The sequence below is a fragment of the Lagopus muta genome, chromosome 9, assembly GCF_023343835.1.
Source record: "Lagopus muta isolate bLagMut1 chromosome 9, bLagMut1 primary, whole genome shotgun sequence".
In the NCBI taxonomy this organism is placed as follows: domain Eukaryota; kingdom Metazoa; phylum Chordata; class Aves; order Galliformes; family Phasianidae; genus Lagopus; species Lagopus muta.
In genome coordinates this window covers 17,176,404-17,193,299 of record NC_064441.1, presented here as the reverse complement: position 1 = coordinate 17,193,299, position 16,896 = coordinate 17,176,404, and the positions used below count along the sequence as shown (strand labels likewise).

General features: G+C 37.5%; 1 protein-coding gene across 1 annotated transcript in view; it reads right to left on the bottom strand.

Annotated features, from left to right (window-relative positions):
* Window positions 1–1,591: 1,591 nt before the first annotated feature.
* Window positions 1,592–16,896, bottom strand: part of SLC25A36 (solute carrier family 25 member 36) — a 30,705-nt gene continuing 15,400 nt past the window's right edge. Inside the window, exons 4-7 of the mRNA XM_048954736.1 lie at window positions 16,240–16,340; window positions 8,809–8,875; window positions 6,729–7,018; window positions 1,592–5,896 (exon numbers count right to left, since the gene is read on the bottom strand). Of these exons, the coding sequence (XP_048810693.1) occupies window positions 5,703–5,896; window positions 6,729–7,018; window positions 8,809–8,875; window positions 16,240–16,340 (652 nt within the window). The 3' untranslated portion in view covers window positions 1,592–5,702. The remainder of the gene's footprint in view (window positions 5,897–6,728; window positions 7,019–8,808; window positions 8,876–16,239; window positions 16,341–16,896) is intronic.

The following is a 16,896-nucleotide window of genomic DNA, read 5'->3' as shown; positions in this document are numbered from 1 at the left end:
CTTTACATGCCTATTTTCAGAATTTTAGATGGATGCTCAAGTCTCAGAATAGACAGCTTGGAATTTTGTTTGCACTTCAGAGGCACTAATTTCAGCAGTTGCATCCTCAGTCCCATCCTAATCATCTGCCACAGGAGCGAGATGAGAAAAAGCTACCAACTTCTGAACCACCACAGTTAAGGTATGAAATGCTCCCTTAGGTAGAAATCCACAGAAGTAGTGCTAAGATTCACCACCTGGAGACTGTCTTTAAAAGCTAGTTAACTTCACACAAGTCTATCAGTAGCAAGTACACTTGCATTAGTGAAATCAGTGTTAAGAGTATTCCATACATTACTGAATTTAAAACAAGCAAGTCTATCTTCCCCAGTTTAATACACTGCTTTTTTGTTCATTAGAACTAGATTTCTGTCTCAGCATTTCCTACCTTTGACAGAAACTACTCACATTGAGTCAGCCTAAAGCACAGTGGCTGGTAACTATGCCTAGAAGATTTGAGAAGTATTTTTTTTGGAAGTATCTTTTTCTTTTTTTTTTCTTTTTTTTTCTTTTTTTTTTTTTTGAATTTTTAAGTGTATTACCGAATTCATGGGCTTTAATTGTGAGAGACCTTTAATAAGCTTCACGTGCTTTAGGTTGCATCTATGGCCGACCACCTCTGCATTGCACCACACCATGACTCAATTAGGATTTCACATACCCTTACTTTACATATATGCCTTTTGACCAGGGCAAGCTTAGTACAACCACTCAAGTAGAAAGGGTTGTAAAGTAACATGAATGTCAAAAAATCCCCACACACTTAACCTGAAGTCCACCCTGCCAATTTGCCTCTTTGAGAGCTTGAGATCAATACGCAGACAGTTACCATTATGTCAATGATAGGTTTCATTTCAGATGTGCCACGCATAAGCACATGGGTTGCCTGCAGTAATTCCAGCAGACCAATCACCTCTAAGTTTGGATGACCTCGATGCTAAGAGTCTCAGAAGCAGATTAGGGTAGGTCAGTTCGGATTAACACCTACTGAAGAAAAAGAAATGAAAGTTATCATACACATGCTGTTTTAATGTGAATTTTGAAATACTTCTGAAAGAATGGAATTGGTGACATCAAGTTTGCACCACAGACTGCTAAGGATTCCGTTTCAGAACACACAGGGGAAGGCTAGGCCAGAATGCTGCATAAACTGCAAACAAAAGCTGCTTATACTTGTGCAGAATGATTTACGAGTTAATTCTGACAATGGACTTCATATTAAATACCTGCAGTTAAAAAGAAATGATATCTAATAACGTTTCATCACAAAAGCACTTATAATCCACTCCTTGAATCTCAAGTCTGAACATTTTAAGGAAATACCACCCTTCATTTCTGCCAGTAGTACTGCGTGCGAGATGTTTTCTGATGGCTGGTTAGTGAACCTCAGCTGACAGACAAAAACAGCATCTGAATTTAACTGTAAGAGCACACGCCACTAACTTATGGCAAATATTACTTCTAACAAAGGATGAATGTTACAAGTACAACACAAATGCATTATTCCCAGCCAGTGTAAAAAGGCAAAAGACAAAAATGATTCACAGTCATCTCCTAACAAATCGCTCTGTTTTAATCGCAATTGTCCAGGCACTGGTATATACCAATAATAAAAAATCAGAAACATCAAAGTACAGTTTATCACAGAAGGCAACGTCTGAATAGAAGCACATCATTTTAATTTGCTTTGAAGTTTAAAGCAATCCAAACAAAAGAGTTAACAATATAAATACAGAGTAAATGTACACAGTTTACAGCCAAGAATGTACGCAAGAATAATAGCAAACCTCACGAGTATGAAAGTATCCTCAAACTATCCTTTGTGAGTGTTTAGCTATGACTCTCAGGGCATAATTACGTTCACATATGCAGGGTAGGCAGACTCTCTTAAATAGAAGAACTGAAAACTTACATAACTAAATTTCTACAGACAAACTTGAAAAAAAAAGGAGCACATTTACTGAGGCACACTTCAGCGTTCAGCTTTTTCTGCATTTGAACAGTTCAAACAGGAAGCAATATATATAAAGGCTCTCCAACATTTTGGATCTGGAAGTTTTCTTTTAAAATACTACAGGTCTGAGGAATGTTACAAATGTAATCATAGGAACAAAAACATAACAGAAAATGTCATTAACAAACATCTCAATTACAAAGAAAATATATGGAGTGCATTATGTAAACAGGGAACTAAATAGGTGCAATGTCCACATCGAAGTGAACAGGCTGATGATTCACTTAAAATAACCAAACAACTCCATAAAACTCTAGTGTAAATCTACCTATAAGAACAAATGCTAGCAGATCTATTGGTCAGTTTAAGTGCTGGGTTCAGCCCGCTGCAACACACCACAACTCACCTGTTAGCACAGCACTGCAGAGACAGAAGGGGTAACAGAGGGGCAGTGAGACGTGACTGCACCCACTGAGGTCAAATTTTCTCAATCTCAGGCCACCCTTGCCACATCACCCCTCAATGTGCTGGAGAAACACAACAACAAGCTGCACACACACCATCACACAAGCCCCTTCTTCCCTCCGATCAATGCATGCTGCAGTGCCACCTTTTGGCAAGCTCTGCACACTGCGGTCTCAGTGTCCCAAATCAAAATTAGCAGCTTGCGGTAGCATTTAGGGGCCTATCACAACAAAGGAAATCTATGGAGAGAAACTAATTACTGAGACTTGTCTCTGACCTCCAAAACCTTTGCATCTTTGGCAGGGAAAAAGGTGAAATAAATACACTACATTCAAACATAAACTAAGATGACCATTTAAGTTACAAGAAAGTTTAAACACACTCCTTTCAGTTCTGTAGTTAAGGATATTACTAATGTAGCATGTTCTTATTCCCTTTGCTTTTCTTTTTTTTTTTTTTTCATTTTGTAAAAAATATCAGGCAAACAATATAAATAATTTAAAGATCTTTGGGAAATATTTCAGAGGTAACTTTACAGGTATCGGTAGTTTAACAAAAATCCAAGAAACTGGGCTTAAGTTTTGTTTCCTTAAGTAAGAGAAAATAAAAAGATCACCCCTGAAGGCTAAAACATTACTTCAACCCCCACTGACAAGGTGGAACTTCAAGCTGATTGTCTATTTTCAGCTATTATCACCCATATTTAATTGTCCTTTTAGCATTCTTTGCTTCAATTTTTATTTTAAAAGCAACTCCAAGTGGACTGATCTCACCCAGAAGGTACACAGGGTACCCAGAGAGCTGCTGGAAGAGATGTACATCTGATCAAGGGAGACTGCATCCAGTAAAAACCACAGGAGAGTAATCTGCACAAAGCCTGGACTAAAGCAAGTGTTAATTGTATTCGCAAACATCCAAGCTGAAAATTGTCATGCCAATTTTATGTTTGGCTCTGATCAACCAACTCAAGATAGCTGATGGGTAATCCACTTTTTATAGACCAAAAATTAAAGTAGTTAGTTCTGCACTTAGTTGTCTGGATAATGGTATCACAGTAAATCTTTGAAACTCAGAGCCACAAATAATACTCTGGATTTATCCTAGAGAGGCCAATTTTAGAACATACATTTCAGCACTCCCCTCAGTTCTTTAAAACCATCAAATTCACCTTTGTGGGTACATCACAGACCACAGTATTTGTCTTTAAAAGGTAAGACAACATTGCCCAAGGACAAAGACAATACAGACAAGATTCCACTGCGAGGTCACTGTGTGTGCACTGTAAGTGGCTCTTAGAGGAAAAAGAAATTAGTACATTTACTTGGAGTACTCAAATATTTTGACAGTGGGGAAAACATTACATGGTTCAAAATAAAGTGAACAAGAAAAAGCCAGACCAATTGTTCTGTAAGCTTCAAGCTTTTACGTACAGCCTACAGAACTACTGCAACAGAGATCCTACAGGTCTACAGCAGAAAATGCTTTATCCTGCAGTTACATGGAAATCAAACCACATGCTTTGTTTAAAACCAAACTGCATGTACTGAACACAGTTTGACTACAGATAACCAGAGTGGGAAAGAAAACTCACAAGCCAGAAGGCCACAAAGTGCATAAGGAGTCATTGATAAGAAAGCCATTGCACACAATGCAGAGTTTAAGTACACTGAAGTACCACACTGGAGGAGTCGACAGCACAGTTCTGTCATACCAGTGTAGCAGCATTCATACGTAGAAAGCTATTGCCCCCAGTTTTGTAATGGTCATCTTTCTCATTAGGATCATGGATGTAGACAGACAGATACTCAAGGTGCACATTAAAGATTTGTCTGGAAACCTGCACAAGTTCTCATAACATTAAACTTGTTTTTGATTGTATGATCAATTGTATGATTTTGGACAATACTGTAAGCTATGTCAGAATTAACTATCTAAGCCTTGTCACTGAACGCAACACATTTTTGCAGCTGGCTTATAAAGCAACAAAAAACAGTGCCTGAATGTTCAGAACTGGAGGATAAGGTTACATGTCAACTGCTGTTCTGAACACCGGCTCAAACTGGAAAAAAATGATACAGCAATTATTAAGGGATATGCTTACAAAAAAATAATTTACTTCTCCATCATTCTGTACAGAGGTTGTCTGCACTGAAGAAACAGCTCCAACTTTTTCTACTTTCCAGTCCTTCCAACCATTGTGATGCAGGATCTTCCCCTGTACTTAAGTGTAGATACCATAAGGTAGGTCAAGCTCTGTCCGAAGTCTTAGGATAAAAACATCCTGCTCTGCAGTAGCATGAAACTCTGAATTAATCCTGTCTTCACAAACAGTAGGCTGGGCTAGTTAAAGATATCTTGTAACAGTGAGCATCCCTTGGAGAAGCTATAAAGTAGCATTCAGCAAGCTCTCCCTCGGCTGTGTGAGCAACTTGACAGACTAGAAAAGAAAGCTGATGATACAGGAGGGTGTCATAGGCCTCTCTTTTTTAAAAAGGGGGGAAAACTTCAGAACGAAAAAACAGTGATGCAGAAGAACTAAAAATCTACATACACCAATATCAAGAAATTGATAACCTGAAGAGTTCAATAATCAGATTCTCTCTCACCAATCTAGAACACTAGAATTTAAAAAGAAAAAATGCAACACAAGTATCACTGTTTGTAGTGAAGAAGTGATTCAATTTTGGGTCCCTGTGTCATATCCTATTTCTTGAGGTAGCAACATGGAAAGCTTTACACACTGACTACCTCAGTCTCTGTACGAACATTCAGAACAACTGAATGAAAATTTCAGATATGGAAAAGTATGGAAGTATTATCCTCCTCATTCTTCCAACATGTTACTGTGCAGTAGAACAGAACAAAAAGGATGTGGTTGAGAGCAACCATTACAAGGTGGCAATAAGGCTGCCCAAAAAGTTCCATGACCCTTCCCTCAGGCATTAAGTCTCTGAAGATGACTGAATAGCCTTGTCTATAGATTAACAGATGGAAACAAAGTAGTAGTTTTGAATAAAGAAATGCATAAAGGCATTCCCTAAGGGGCAGCTTCTACTTGTCACATTGCTAAGAGACCATACAATAAGGCAGCAAAATTATCATAGTTGCCTACAATCAACTTTCTTTTTTGTCCATATCTGCATGTTCCTGATACAACTTTCCTTCTGCCCACCGCATCTGGCATTCAGTAGTCCACTCCAGTCTTTCAGTCTTCTGCCTTCCTTTAGGAACACTTGTCACGCTGCTATCCATCCAGCAAGTAGACTACGACCTCATAGGTTGACATCATGATAGCTGTGTTTGGAATCTGTCTGACCAGATGTGTAGTTAAACCTCGGTAGAGGGATCCATACCCTTCTTCTCGCACAAGCAAAGATAATGTCTGGAAGAAAGATCTGTATTTTGTTCCCTCTTCTCTTAGCCTTGTTCGTACAACTTCTGTATAAAGGAAACCAGATGGGGTTATGTTTGTGATATCACCTTTCCCAGTAACCAACCAGCCATTTCACATTAAAAAAGTCAACCATTCCCCCATTTCAGGTTCTCAATATCAGCGAAGCTCTTAAAAAAAAAAAGACAAACAGAAGTTAACCAGCTATGTGTAAGGGACAAACTAAATACTTACGCACTGCTGAATATACAGCTAAAGGAGTTTGCTTGTCAAAATCCAGAAGAGGACAGTTTGTATTTTTCAGCTTGGAAATGGTCACAAATTAAGTATTCAATACATCAATAAACAACGTATACATAACTACCCTGCTGGAAAATCAAGTGCAACCAAAAACCACACTAGGCTGCCTATTTTCTTATGAGCCAGAAAGTTGTTCTCTCTGTATTGGGTTTATTTGGCCTTATCTCAACCTGTGAGCTTATTCCATTATATTTTCTCCCCATCTTTCTGAGGAGGGAGAGTAAGAAAGCAGTGCATTGGTGCTTTGCTACTTACTGGTGGTAAACCACCACAGTCCCTCACAGAGTTACACGAAATTCCTGGGTACACAGATTCCAAGTTAAAAATTTCCATCTCCCTTAGCACTTCAGCCAAACCCTGGGAAAAATAAACATCGACAAAAACCAACCACTGTATAATTCCATTTAAAATTATTTTTGTTTCCAAATATTACACTCATGTGGACTCACTGAATGTGCCGTGAACAGCATTAGCCAAAATTTGTTCTTGAGCAAGTGAGTCAAAGTCAGCTACAATTCACTTGAAGGACAAAATCTGATCACACTGAGTCAGGCTCTCAACTACACGAGTCCCTCTTACCATGGGGATATGCTATTGATGTTGCACAAGTTTTAGAAGTGGCAGCAGCCATCATCATTCCAACAAAGTCCGAAGCTTCTTTTGCCGATTCGTCCTCATTGTCCATGGCAGAAGCAGTCTTATGCTCCAGCAGTTTTCTCTTAATGCTCTCATAAATAACAAAATGAATAACAGTCTCAGATATGCCTGCATAGGATGCCGACATTCCTCTGTAAAAGCCTTTAACACCATCTGATCGATAAACTTTTCGGATACATTCAAAAGCACTCATTCGTTTTTCTCCACGGTTCCTAAGAAGAAAAGAACCACAGATATCAAACCAGTGCAACTTGAGATTAGAAAATAATTAAGCAGGTATTCTGAGTGACAAGATGATTCAGGAAATAACTCACACCAATGTTGAGAGATTCCAATTTTGACATTTAAGTGAAGACTCTCAATTTGGAAGTGAACACAAGTAAAACATTACAGTGAATCCAATCCAAACTTCATATAGTATGATTAAAGAAAAATGTCATGCAGATGAATAACTCCATGCTTCCCACAATCTTACAGAACAAAGAGTGAAATTGCCTGAAAAAACAGGCTTCCAAATGAACTGTACAAGTCAGGGATTTGTGAAAAATCTGATGATTTTCTTCTGCACAATGAAAGGATTTTCCCTTAAAATATGCTTCAAATAAACAGATTCTACAGCATGGCAATTACACCATGTTGTAGAAGTGCAGGTTTTGCAGTAAAGCCTTTAGGAATTATATGATTTTGAGGCACTCGAACATGAAAAGAGTGGAGAGCAGCTATGATTCAAACAGCAGCCCTCACAGCACCACAGCTATCAGCAAACAACTGAGATATCTAAAGAGGGTCTGCCAACCAAAGAACACAGGCAGTCTTTATCTGATTCAAGTAAGCCACAGCTGATGTCAAGGCATGTACTCCTCAGTCTTTGTGATATGCATACTACACTTGAAGGACAATAAAATCTTCATCCTTAGCCTCTTGCTTCTAATATTCATATGTCAAAACAAAAACTATAAACCCAAGTTATACTAGACAGTATCAATTTGGGTAAATGAATTTAACTCTCACTTTATCTAACACGCTGAATTGAACTGCGCACATGGAAAGATTTATGATTGTACACAACTCTGCAAAGTCCTTATGATGATACATAACACATGCTTCAGTGCAGCACACAGTGCACGCACTTGCAGCATACAAATTCCGCCAGCAGAGGTCTCCTGAATGAGCAACTTGCACAGAACAGAACAGCAAACAACCTTCTAAGACATTATTATGAATCGTATGGATACTGTCCAAGCAAGACAGATGTATGAAAATAAAATGATGCATCACTAGATGGCAGTATTTAAACCCTGATGGTCTGAAACTGCAGCACCAGACAGCAGCAAAGGACCAAGCCCAACTTTAAGAAAGAGTGGGCACAAGTATACATAACTGTGAATCTGAACTTGGCTGAGCAAGGTGGCAAATATTTCACAGCAGGTAATGCTGCTGGCTCTGATTTGCTGATGGGATGGGAAAACAGAGTTGAAGATCAACTGGCAAGGAAAGCAGCCGGATCTACATCTTCAGCTCCAACAATATCCCAAGCCACAACTTTCTTGTGCATCTGGATGGGTGAACTGATGCAGACTGCTATAAGTAGTTGTTGTGATGTGAGAGCCTCAACATCGCTGCAAAGCCCCCAGTATTTTCTTAACAGGATCAGTGGGAGTTTTGAGAAAAACCTCAGCAGAAAGAAAATGAATGTGTGACTGAAGGAAAACATAAGCGTGAGGCTGGAAGAATAATATTTTAATCAGATTGATTACCTCATAATTCATTCCTAATTGGCTGGCCAGTTTACTGAAGTGCCTCAAGCACAGCACAGAACAGACTAATAGAGAAAAATGATCGTGTAACTCGTAATTGTAACTTGACCAGCTCCAGCTTTCCAATTCAAAATTGTGGATATTGAAAGAGTCAACACATTCTGAACAGCAGAAAAGATCCCCAGCATCTAAGCACAGTATTATCACAACAGAAATATTTCCAGTTCCAATTTGTAGATTCTCACCTTGCATCAAGCTGCAGTCGTGTCTTTACTAGCCAAATGGGATTGGTCATTGTGATCGCAGTAAAACCTAATATTTAAAAATGGAAGAGTTAGATGTGACCGTATCATAAAAGCAGCTGCAGCTAAGTTTGAAACACACATGGTAAGGTCGGATGCAAAAACTCGGACTATACTGATTTTCAGGAAGTACCCATTGTAACCTTTCACTGATATTTTATGAATCCATAAAGCCAAAAAACATCTGGCTTTTTTAAAATTTTACATAATGATTTTATAATTTACTCTTAGCAAGAGATTCCCCATGTAAAATAAGCCCAACTGTGTATACTTCTATGCCTACGTAATTATACCAACCCTTTTTTGACACCTTAGAGCATCAAAGCTAGTCTAATATTAGCCAATTAACTTGGAAAACATTTTAGTAAGAACACACTGCAGATACAGCAACAGCAATTTGATATAAAGCATTGTGTCAATTTAACTTGCTCTCTGAAATACAATCCGAGTTTAAAAGCATGCAAACTGAATGAATACTATGTTCAGTGCAGTTAAAAGGCATGTATTACTGTAAGTTAAGAGACCTTTTAATAGTGAACTATGAGAAGTTAAATTTAAGAGCTAATGTCTTATTTTGCATTTTGCATTCAAAGCAGATTGTTGATTGCCAGAAATACTTTTACAAGCATATGAGTGTTTAAGTTGTTAAAGTAAATAGTATGACTTCTAACTATCCAGACAGACAGCGACTATTTGGGCTTGCATCAGGGCTACGGGTTAAAGCTTTGATTTTCAGTCCACTAAAGTAAAAGAAAAAGGACAAAATAAAAAAAAAAAAGAGAGAGAAAAGGAAAAAAAAAACAACCAAAAGAAGTAAGAAGCACTCTTACTTCTGTGCAACCGTGGAGAGAAAAAGAGCAAAGGGAAAGGCAGCTCTGAAAAAAAACAAACAAACCATCTAGAGTTGTAATACCACACGTGCACCATTAATGAGGTGACATGTCTGCAGAAGAGAGAAGGAAAAGGGAAGGACTGGAACATGGCCAGGCAAGAGATGATAAATTTAGACAGCTGCTTGCTAAGTGGCACACATCACTTGCATATCACTACAAAGACATGCTGCCCTTCTGCGAGGGAATGGACTGGGGTTGTGGGAAAGCAACAAAGAGTTATCTTGTTCAGTGCATACCTGGTACAAAATGCTTATACAAGTAACAGGGTATCAATAGGCTTGTTTATGGAGATCGTTAACAGCTTACATAATCATATATATTTAGTAGAACTGCTTGCATACCAGTTACTTCTGTTTAATCACAATCTATGCTTACACTGCACACAAATTACTGCAATACTCTGAGAAATGCCAAGGGATCTTAACTGTTTTTAAGGTTTGTTCTGCTCCTGCCCCCCAAACTCTTCAATAGATCAATTAGGAATTTCAGTTACAGTTTTAAGGACAAACTATGGGGTTTAGAAGCTACTAAAATTGAGTTACATTTCTGTGCCAAAACAGCAAGAACACCTCAGCAATTTCAGTGATTAAATATATTTTTAAATGGACTAAATTAAAACTAAACTTCCTGTGAACTCACTGCATAGATCATACAGGCTTTTGGCTGATGCTTTTTTGACACATTACTTAGTTTTTCTATGTCAAGATAACATATAACCTTTCATAGGATGAGATCCTGACAAGCCAGAAGTGTTTTATACCTGCATTTCATGCACTTCAAATAATTATGTGAAAACTTAAAGCCCTCAGGGACCTATCTAACAGCACTGGATGATTTAAAAACATAACATCTGCAAAAAAACATTCTGCAGTTCAACCAGCCTTTCTGACCTGTCTGCCACATCATGGCATAGGAATTCCGCTGATTCCAGCAGCACTTGACCCCGAACTGAACTAAATGTACACTTTGTATTTTCATGTTCCTATCTCAAATCAGAGTTTTTCCACAGGTACAGTTCCTGTTGGATACTAGAAATGAAAATGACTGAAAGACTCTGAAATAAGGTGGGGAAAATAACTAACTTCCCCTACCACACACGTATTCCAGGAAAAGGCTTCTCTCAAAGCTAAGATCCATTCCAAAATCCCTTCTTAATTTGAGATGTTTAATAAGTTGAACAAGACCAAAATACTTTTGCATTCCTATTTATCTCAGGTACACGCTCTGGAATTTCATTAATGTTATACTGTGTTTTGCAGTACTATTAGCTCAGTGCTTTCTCTTTCCTATTCAGCCCTGCTCTCTAAAGATGCTTTATTTGTAACAGGAAACAAAGATGAGATCAGAGGCAATATCTGAGTGACAGCATTTGCCCAGAGCAGCAGCCTCATTCTTCAAGGCAGGCTGAAAGGAGTATCCTGGAAACTGCCAGTGAATGGTGGCTGGCACAGGACACAGCCAACTCTGTCCAAACATGCTTTCCTTGGGTTGCTGTATACATTATTTAAGAACAGCACTGCTAACTGTAGGCTCGGACTTCTAGCAAAAGCCATTTTTATCCCCAGGGCTGCCACAAGCCCAAGCAGCACGAGAGCTCTATCAAAGCTTTCAAATCAGAGCCTTCAGCAACTCAGGTTTCAACATGAAACAACCACAAAACTCAATTCTTAGAAGTAACGTAGTAAAAATACAATCAGTAGAAGAAAAATGAAGAGTTGAGTGATGCTGCCCTCAAGGAAGAGGCTCCAAAATATAAATATCCAGAATTTGGGGATCTTTGATAAGATAAGCTTTTCTTTACATATACAGAAAGCCTGTATCACAAGTATTGCTTTAGAAATGAAGGTAAAGGATTCCCAGCAACTGCTAAGCAGCTCTCATTTTTTCCTTTTTTTTTTTTTGTATGCTTAAGAAGTATTCAATGTTGACATACAGTAAAGCACTTTAACTTTACCAACATGGTATATCCTCAAGAGATTAAGATTGCATTACAAACGCAGATCAATCTGGCAGTACCAGAAACTCCTGTACTTCTGTGTTTTAGTTCTGCGAATTCCTATCCAAGTCTCAAATTGAAAACACTATCTCAATCGACTTTTTGAGCTATTCCAGCTAATGACAGGTAAGATCCCAGGTATTCCTACTTATGCATCATATTTCAGAAGTTATATATATTTTTAGATCTATAAGCCAATGTAATTGATACAGACGCATGTGAATATGGAATGCTGAATCAGAAATCCAAAATAGTAAAATAAAAGCAAACCGAAAAAGAAAACAGAAAGACAGAAGAGACACTGTAGACATATTAAAAAGGAAAAGAAAAAAGGAGGTCTTCAAAATAATGTGACAACAAATATCAGCTGCAGCATTTTAAAGGCAGCTCTGGGACACTTGAAAAATAAAAAAGCCTTGTTTAACCCAGTAAGGGACACTGAATTAGCCAACAGAGCTAAGTAAAAGTAGCAGCTATCAGTGAAAGGTATTTTCCACCTTTCCCTGAACCGCACAGAAAAAATTAATTCAACAGAGTTCAGGAGAAGTGTTGTCTTTGCACAATGCACACAATGTGTATTCAAGGTAATGAAAGTGAATTCCCCTTAATTTGTTTATTTAATAGATATTACAAACCCAACGTGTGGTTCTTACACTAGAGGCTGCAAGAGACGCTCAGTTCAGTACTCACGAGGTTTAAGTTAGTCCATATTTCTGCAGGAAGTGACCTGCGGGTGGGGAGCATGAGATGACACGATCTCACTCTTTTCACGGGAGAAATGTACAGTAAATGCCTAAAATAGACACAGGCTTTTCTGTATCATAACAACAAGCAGTGACCTCATCAGACACATGTGTACAAATCGAATCCCATTGGAAGGGTTTGTGAATTATTTTGAGATTCTAACTTTTTTCAGGTAAAAGTTTAGGAAAAAAAGAAAGAAAAATAATCAGAACAGGCCACAGATAATAAAATAGTTGCATAAAATGCACTGAGTACTGAAATTTCTGCTCATTTGCAGCAGTTCAATTTTACATCTCCATATACTTACCTATGTATGATGAGATGGCTAAGTGAACCCTCCTCCTTTCCCACACCCTTCCAAATATCACTCAAAAAAAAAAAAAGTAGGCCTGCCTCAGGACTGAAAAAGCAAGGTAGATGCCTTATGAAATCGAAGTTTCTAGTGTCAATAATCAGCGACTTAAATACACAATTTACTTGGTATTTAGTTAACTGTGTACACCAAAAAGTTCCTTTTTATCTTCACTAAGAAAGAAAGCAGTCCCAAACAAAAAAAAAATCTACACTAGCATTGATTGGGTTTGTTTGCTAGTAGAGTTACAAAAAGAACAGCAATAGTACTTCAGGCAAAGTAGTTTTGAAGCAGATTTGCAACAATATTGCCTGAATGATGCTATTAATCATTAAAAAGCAAATCAGAAAGCCATACAGGAATCAAGTATCCCATTCAGTTCTTAAGTTTTTGTTCTCTGCTGGGATAAAAGATGCTGAGCAAGTGAAATGAGAAGGCAGAATTCACAGTGAATCTGAAAATTTAGCCTAACTTTGGAATGTACAGAGAAACTATCTCCATACTCATTCTTGTATGTATGCTGCAGCTCCACTCACTGTCTGAGCTTTCAGTAAGAATCGTGTAATACGTCAGGTGGTAAGCAAAAAGAAATCTAATACTTTGTGGGGATACACTGGTATTTTAGAGATGAAGGTGATGCAAATTATATTGTAGAAGCTAGCACACAGGAAAAGAAAAATATTTTCTAATTGCATAAGGCATCAGTTACTGATATGTAGCATAATTCATCCTCCTCAGAAAAAAAGCAAATATACTGAAGTGTAAGCAAAACCAACAATTTATGCTTCATCTTGGGAAGGAAGAATCAAGCCTAAAACCAAGGAGGTCTAAAATACTGTACCTCAGTTTCTTGCTTCCAAAAATGCCATATGTATGAAGTAATCTGCTTTGCAATAACGTCAGTCTAGCGTGGGATATTTACGTATTAACATCAACACAAGTAAACAGTATTTCAAGTTTAGTGAAGTTCACTGCTTACAGTGCTTTGATATAACATATTAATGAAATAAAGCTATGGATAACTTACAGGTTTTTTTAAAAACTGCATGTTTGCATCACTGTATTTTTCAACCTATAAGAAAAGCTTTGTAAGTGCAAACACCACCTCATACTCATTACGCATCAAAAACCTCTTAATTAAGACTGAGGCACTCATTTCCTTACTGAAACCAATGGCAGCTGCAAAAGAAAAATTAATGCTGATTATTTTTGCTAGTTGTAGTGTTTATCCAGCTTGCCAATTCTGCAATTTTAGGTTCCCAAGCATATTACAGCAAACTTCTGTTAACCTCTTTAAGTCAAGCAGTTAGGAGGTCTCATTTGATTTTGCCCCTGTTCTTTTGCCATTTCCTTGAGATGATTTGCATCACATAGCAATACAAACCTTGCTGGTAAAACTTAACAGGTGCTTTAAGTGCATTGTCTGAAATATATCAGAATTATAAAAACAAGGTTAGCATGTTCCCAAAAAAAAAAACCAGTTAACACACTGTTTATAAGTACAGTCCTTCACACATTTATCAAAACAGCAGTTGTACTGAGTGCAAAGAAATTCTTTGTAAAAGAACCTCCTTGTGCAGGTCTTCCAAAGAATGTTTAAAATTTACAAAAGAAATGTGACCTGCAGCATGAACCTGAACTGGGCATTCAGTTTCATTAGGTATATGATTTAAGAACAACTGCAGAACTAGGTAAGTGTGAGAAAGATAACAGCCACATAAATATTCAACAATAAAGTGACTGCAAAAGAAAGCAAATGGAAGTTTGGGCTAAAATACATTTACCTCAGCCTATTTAGCAGCAGTCTTAAGTGCAAGTGCAAAACACAATCTTCTGAAAGGGAAGCAAGTCAACAGGCACATACAGAACTCCCTGAAAATCTGTGTCTCAAGTCCTTGGGAAAGTCATTACACCACAACTCCACAGAAGTTCTTTCCATTATGGATAGCGGACAGTAAGTTCAAAGGTACAGCAAATCAATTCCTCATTTGTTTGTAGTAATGCATGAGTTTTACAGTATGATCTTCAACTGAGAATAAACTTTTCCTCCCTCCCTAGCATCCATACATTTTCCCCCTTTAGAATTCAATTTTTGCTTTATTCTCTTAACAAACAGCTGAAGACAAGAAAAAATAATCATATAATTAGGATTTCTGAAGTGATTAGCTGATGAGGATCAACTTTTCATGAAACTCCTCCCGCTTCATGCTACTCACCTACAAATAAAACACATACTGGTAGGTGGGAAGAAATACTCTATCATTTGAGAACCCTATTTTGCCTGTTTAAGATAAACGGCTGTCCTCACGTCTGTAACTTAGAAGGTTAAATACTGCCACTACACTTCTCATATGATGGAGCTAAGCATTAGTGTATTATTTAACTAAGAGGCTAACGTCACTTGAATTTACTACTGTATATAACAATTTCTTTGTAATAGATCATTAGCAAGTATTAAACAGAAGTCATTCTGATCATCTTTTTGTCAACATCCTGGGCAGCCCATTGACTGTGAAATTTGGCATGAATTAGAAAATTCAAAAGCCTATATATAATAATACTGCAGAATTCATCCTTGACTATCTATGACCCATTCAGAAAAACTTCTTAAAATTTGTTTCTGTACAGAAAACACAGGCAACAACAGGCAAATTGTGAGCTCGATTTTTTCAGGTGAAGTCTGTTATCAGAACCTTTAATTCCTCATTAACAATCCCAAAGCACAAAGCATGTAAGTTAAGTAACAACAAGTACTGCCAATTGCTAAAATGCACTGAAGTTACATGGTAGATTAAAGGAATTCATTTTCAGAGAAAATATATGAATATGATGGAAGTCTGCTCTACTATGGCACTGTAGTGGTTGAATAAACTTCACATAGATCAGTGTTTGAGCAAAGGATGTTTGGGGGAGGGAAGATGGACAACTGTTACATATAGTTATACAAATCTGTAGGCGTATTTCAGAAAGACAAAAATAGGTCAGACATATAAAGCTGCAACAGAAAACATGAGCATAAAAAATAGATTAAGAATTATTTAGCCAAAGTTCAATGCACACAGTGCTGTTTATAGTTTGCAGAACAGATAACTACTGTATTTAAAGCATTCAGTTGTGTCACAATTTACAGGTGAGGAAGCAGACATGCAAGTTTTCCTTGTAAAGATTATTCACACAGTTTAAAGATTTTCATTAACACTAAGTGCAATGTTTCTTGTGCATATTTCTCCAAGTGCCTTTTATAACAAGGGGCCAAAACAGGTAACAGCTACCAAAAGTCATTCAGCCACCAAACATTTTCTGCTTTTTTTCCCCCACACATTTACAACCAACTCTCATTTGTCCCTAGGACTGTAGTATGAAGAAGCTATAAAGTTACAGATCCTTACCTGCCACACCAGCTGAAATCATGTGTACCTGGGTAGAATCTGGATTGAAAATATTGTTCAACTTTTCCTTGCAGTTTGAGTAAGCAGCAAAATATATCGCTCTAAAAGTAGAACAAGATGTGAGTTATGCTGTTTTATGTGTTGATGCCCTTACAGGCAGTAAGGAAAAACTGCTCAAGGAATAATTCCTGCAAAGCAATGGGACTATTTTAGGAATGACAAAATGAGAACACCAAGGGGAAGGATGCATAATTGAAAATGCAGCAGTGGCTTGTGTGACAGTAAGAAATCTACAGCCAGGAAAGCAAAATAACAGACCTGAAGGTATATTGCTCAGTATTTCTGTAACAGCCCAACTTTGTTCTAATGACATAACTGTTTTCAGCATTACAATCTGAGAAGAATAGGGCTTTTTGTTTGCTTGTTTATTTTAAAAACCAAACAGAGCAGATTTAATAACTTCAGGTTATAAATATTTATATTTAAAATGCTTCAGCAGCTGTAAACATGGGATCTGAGTTTTCTTTCTCTAGCCTCGTATTTAGAATGGGCACTTTGCTTTTTTCCTCAATACATTACACAGAAAGCACTTGTGCTACATTCAAATCTGCAAGCTGGTATCAGAACAAAGCTAGACAAAAATCATGTCAATGCAGT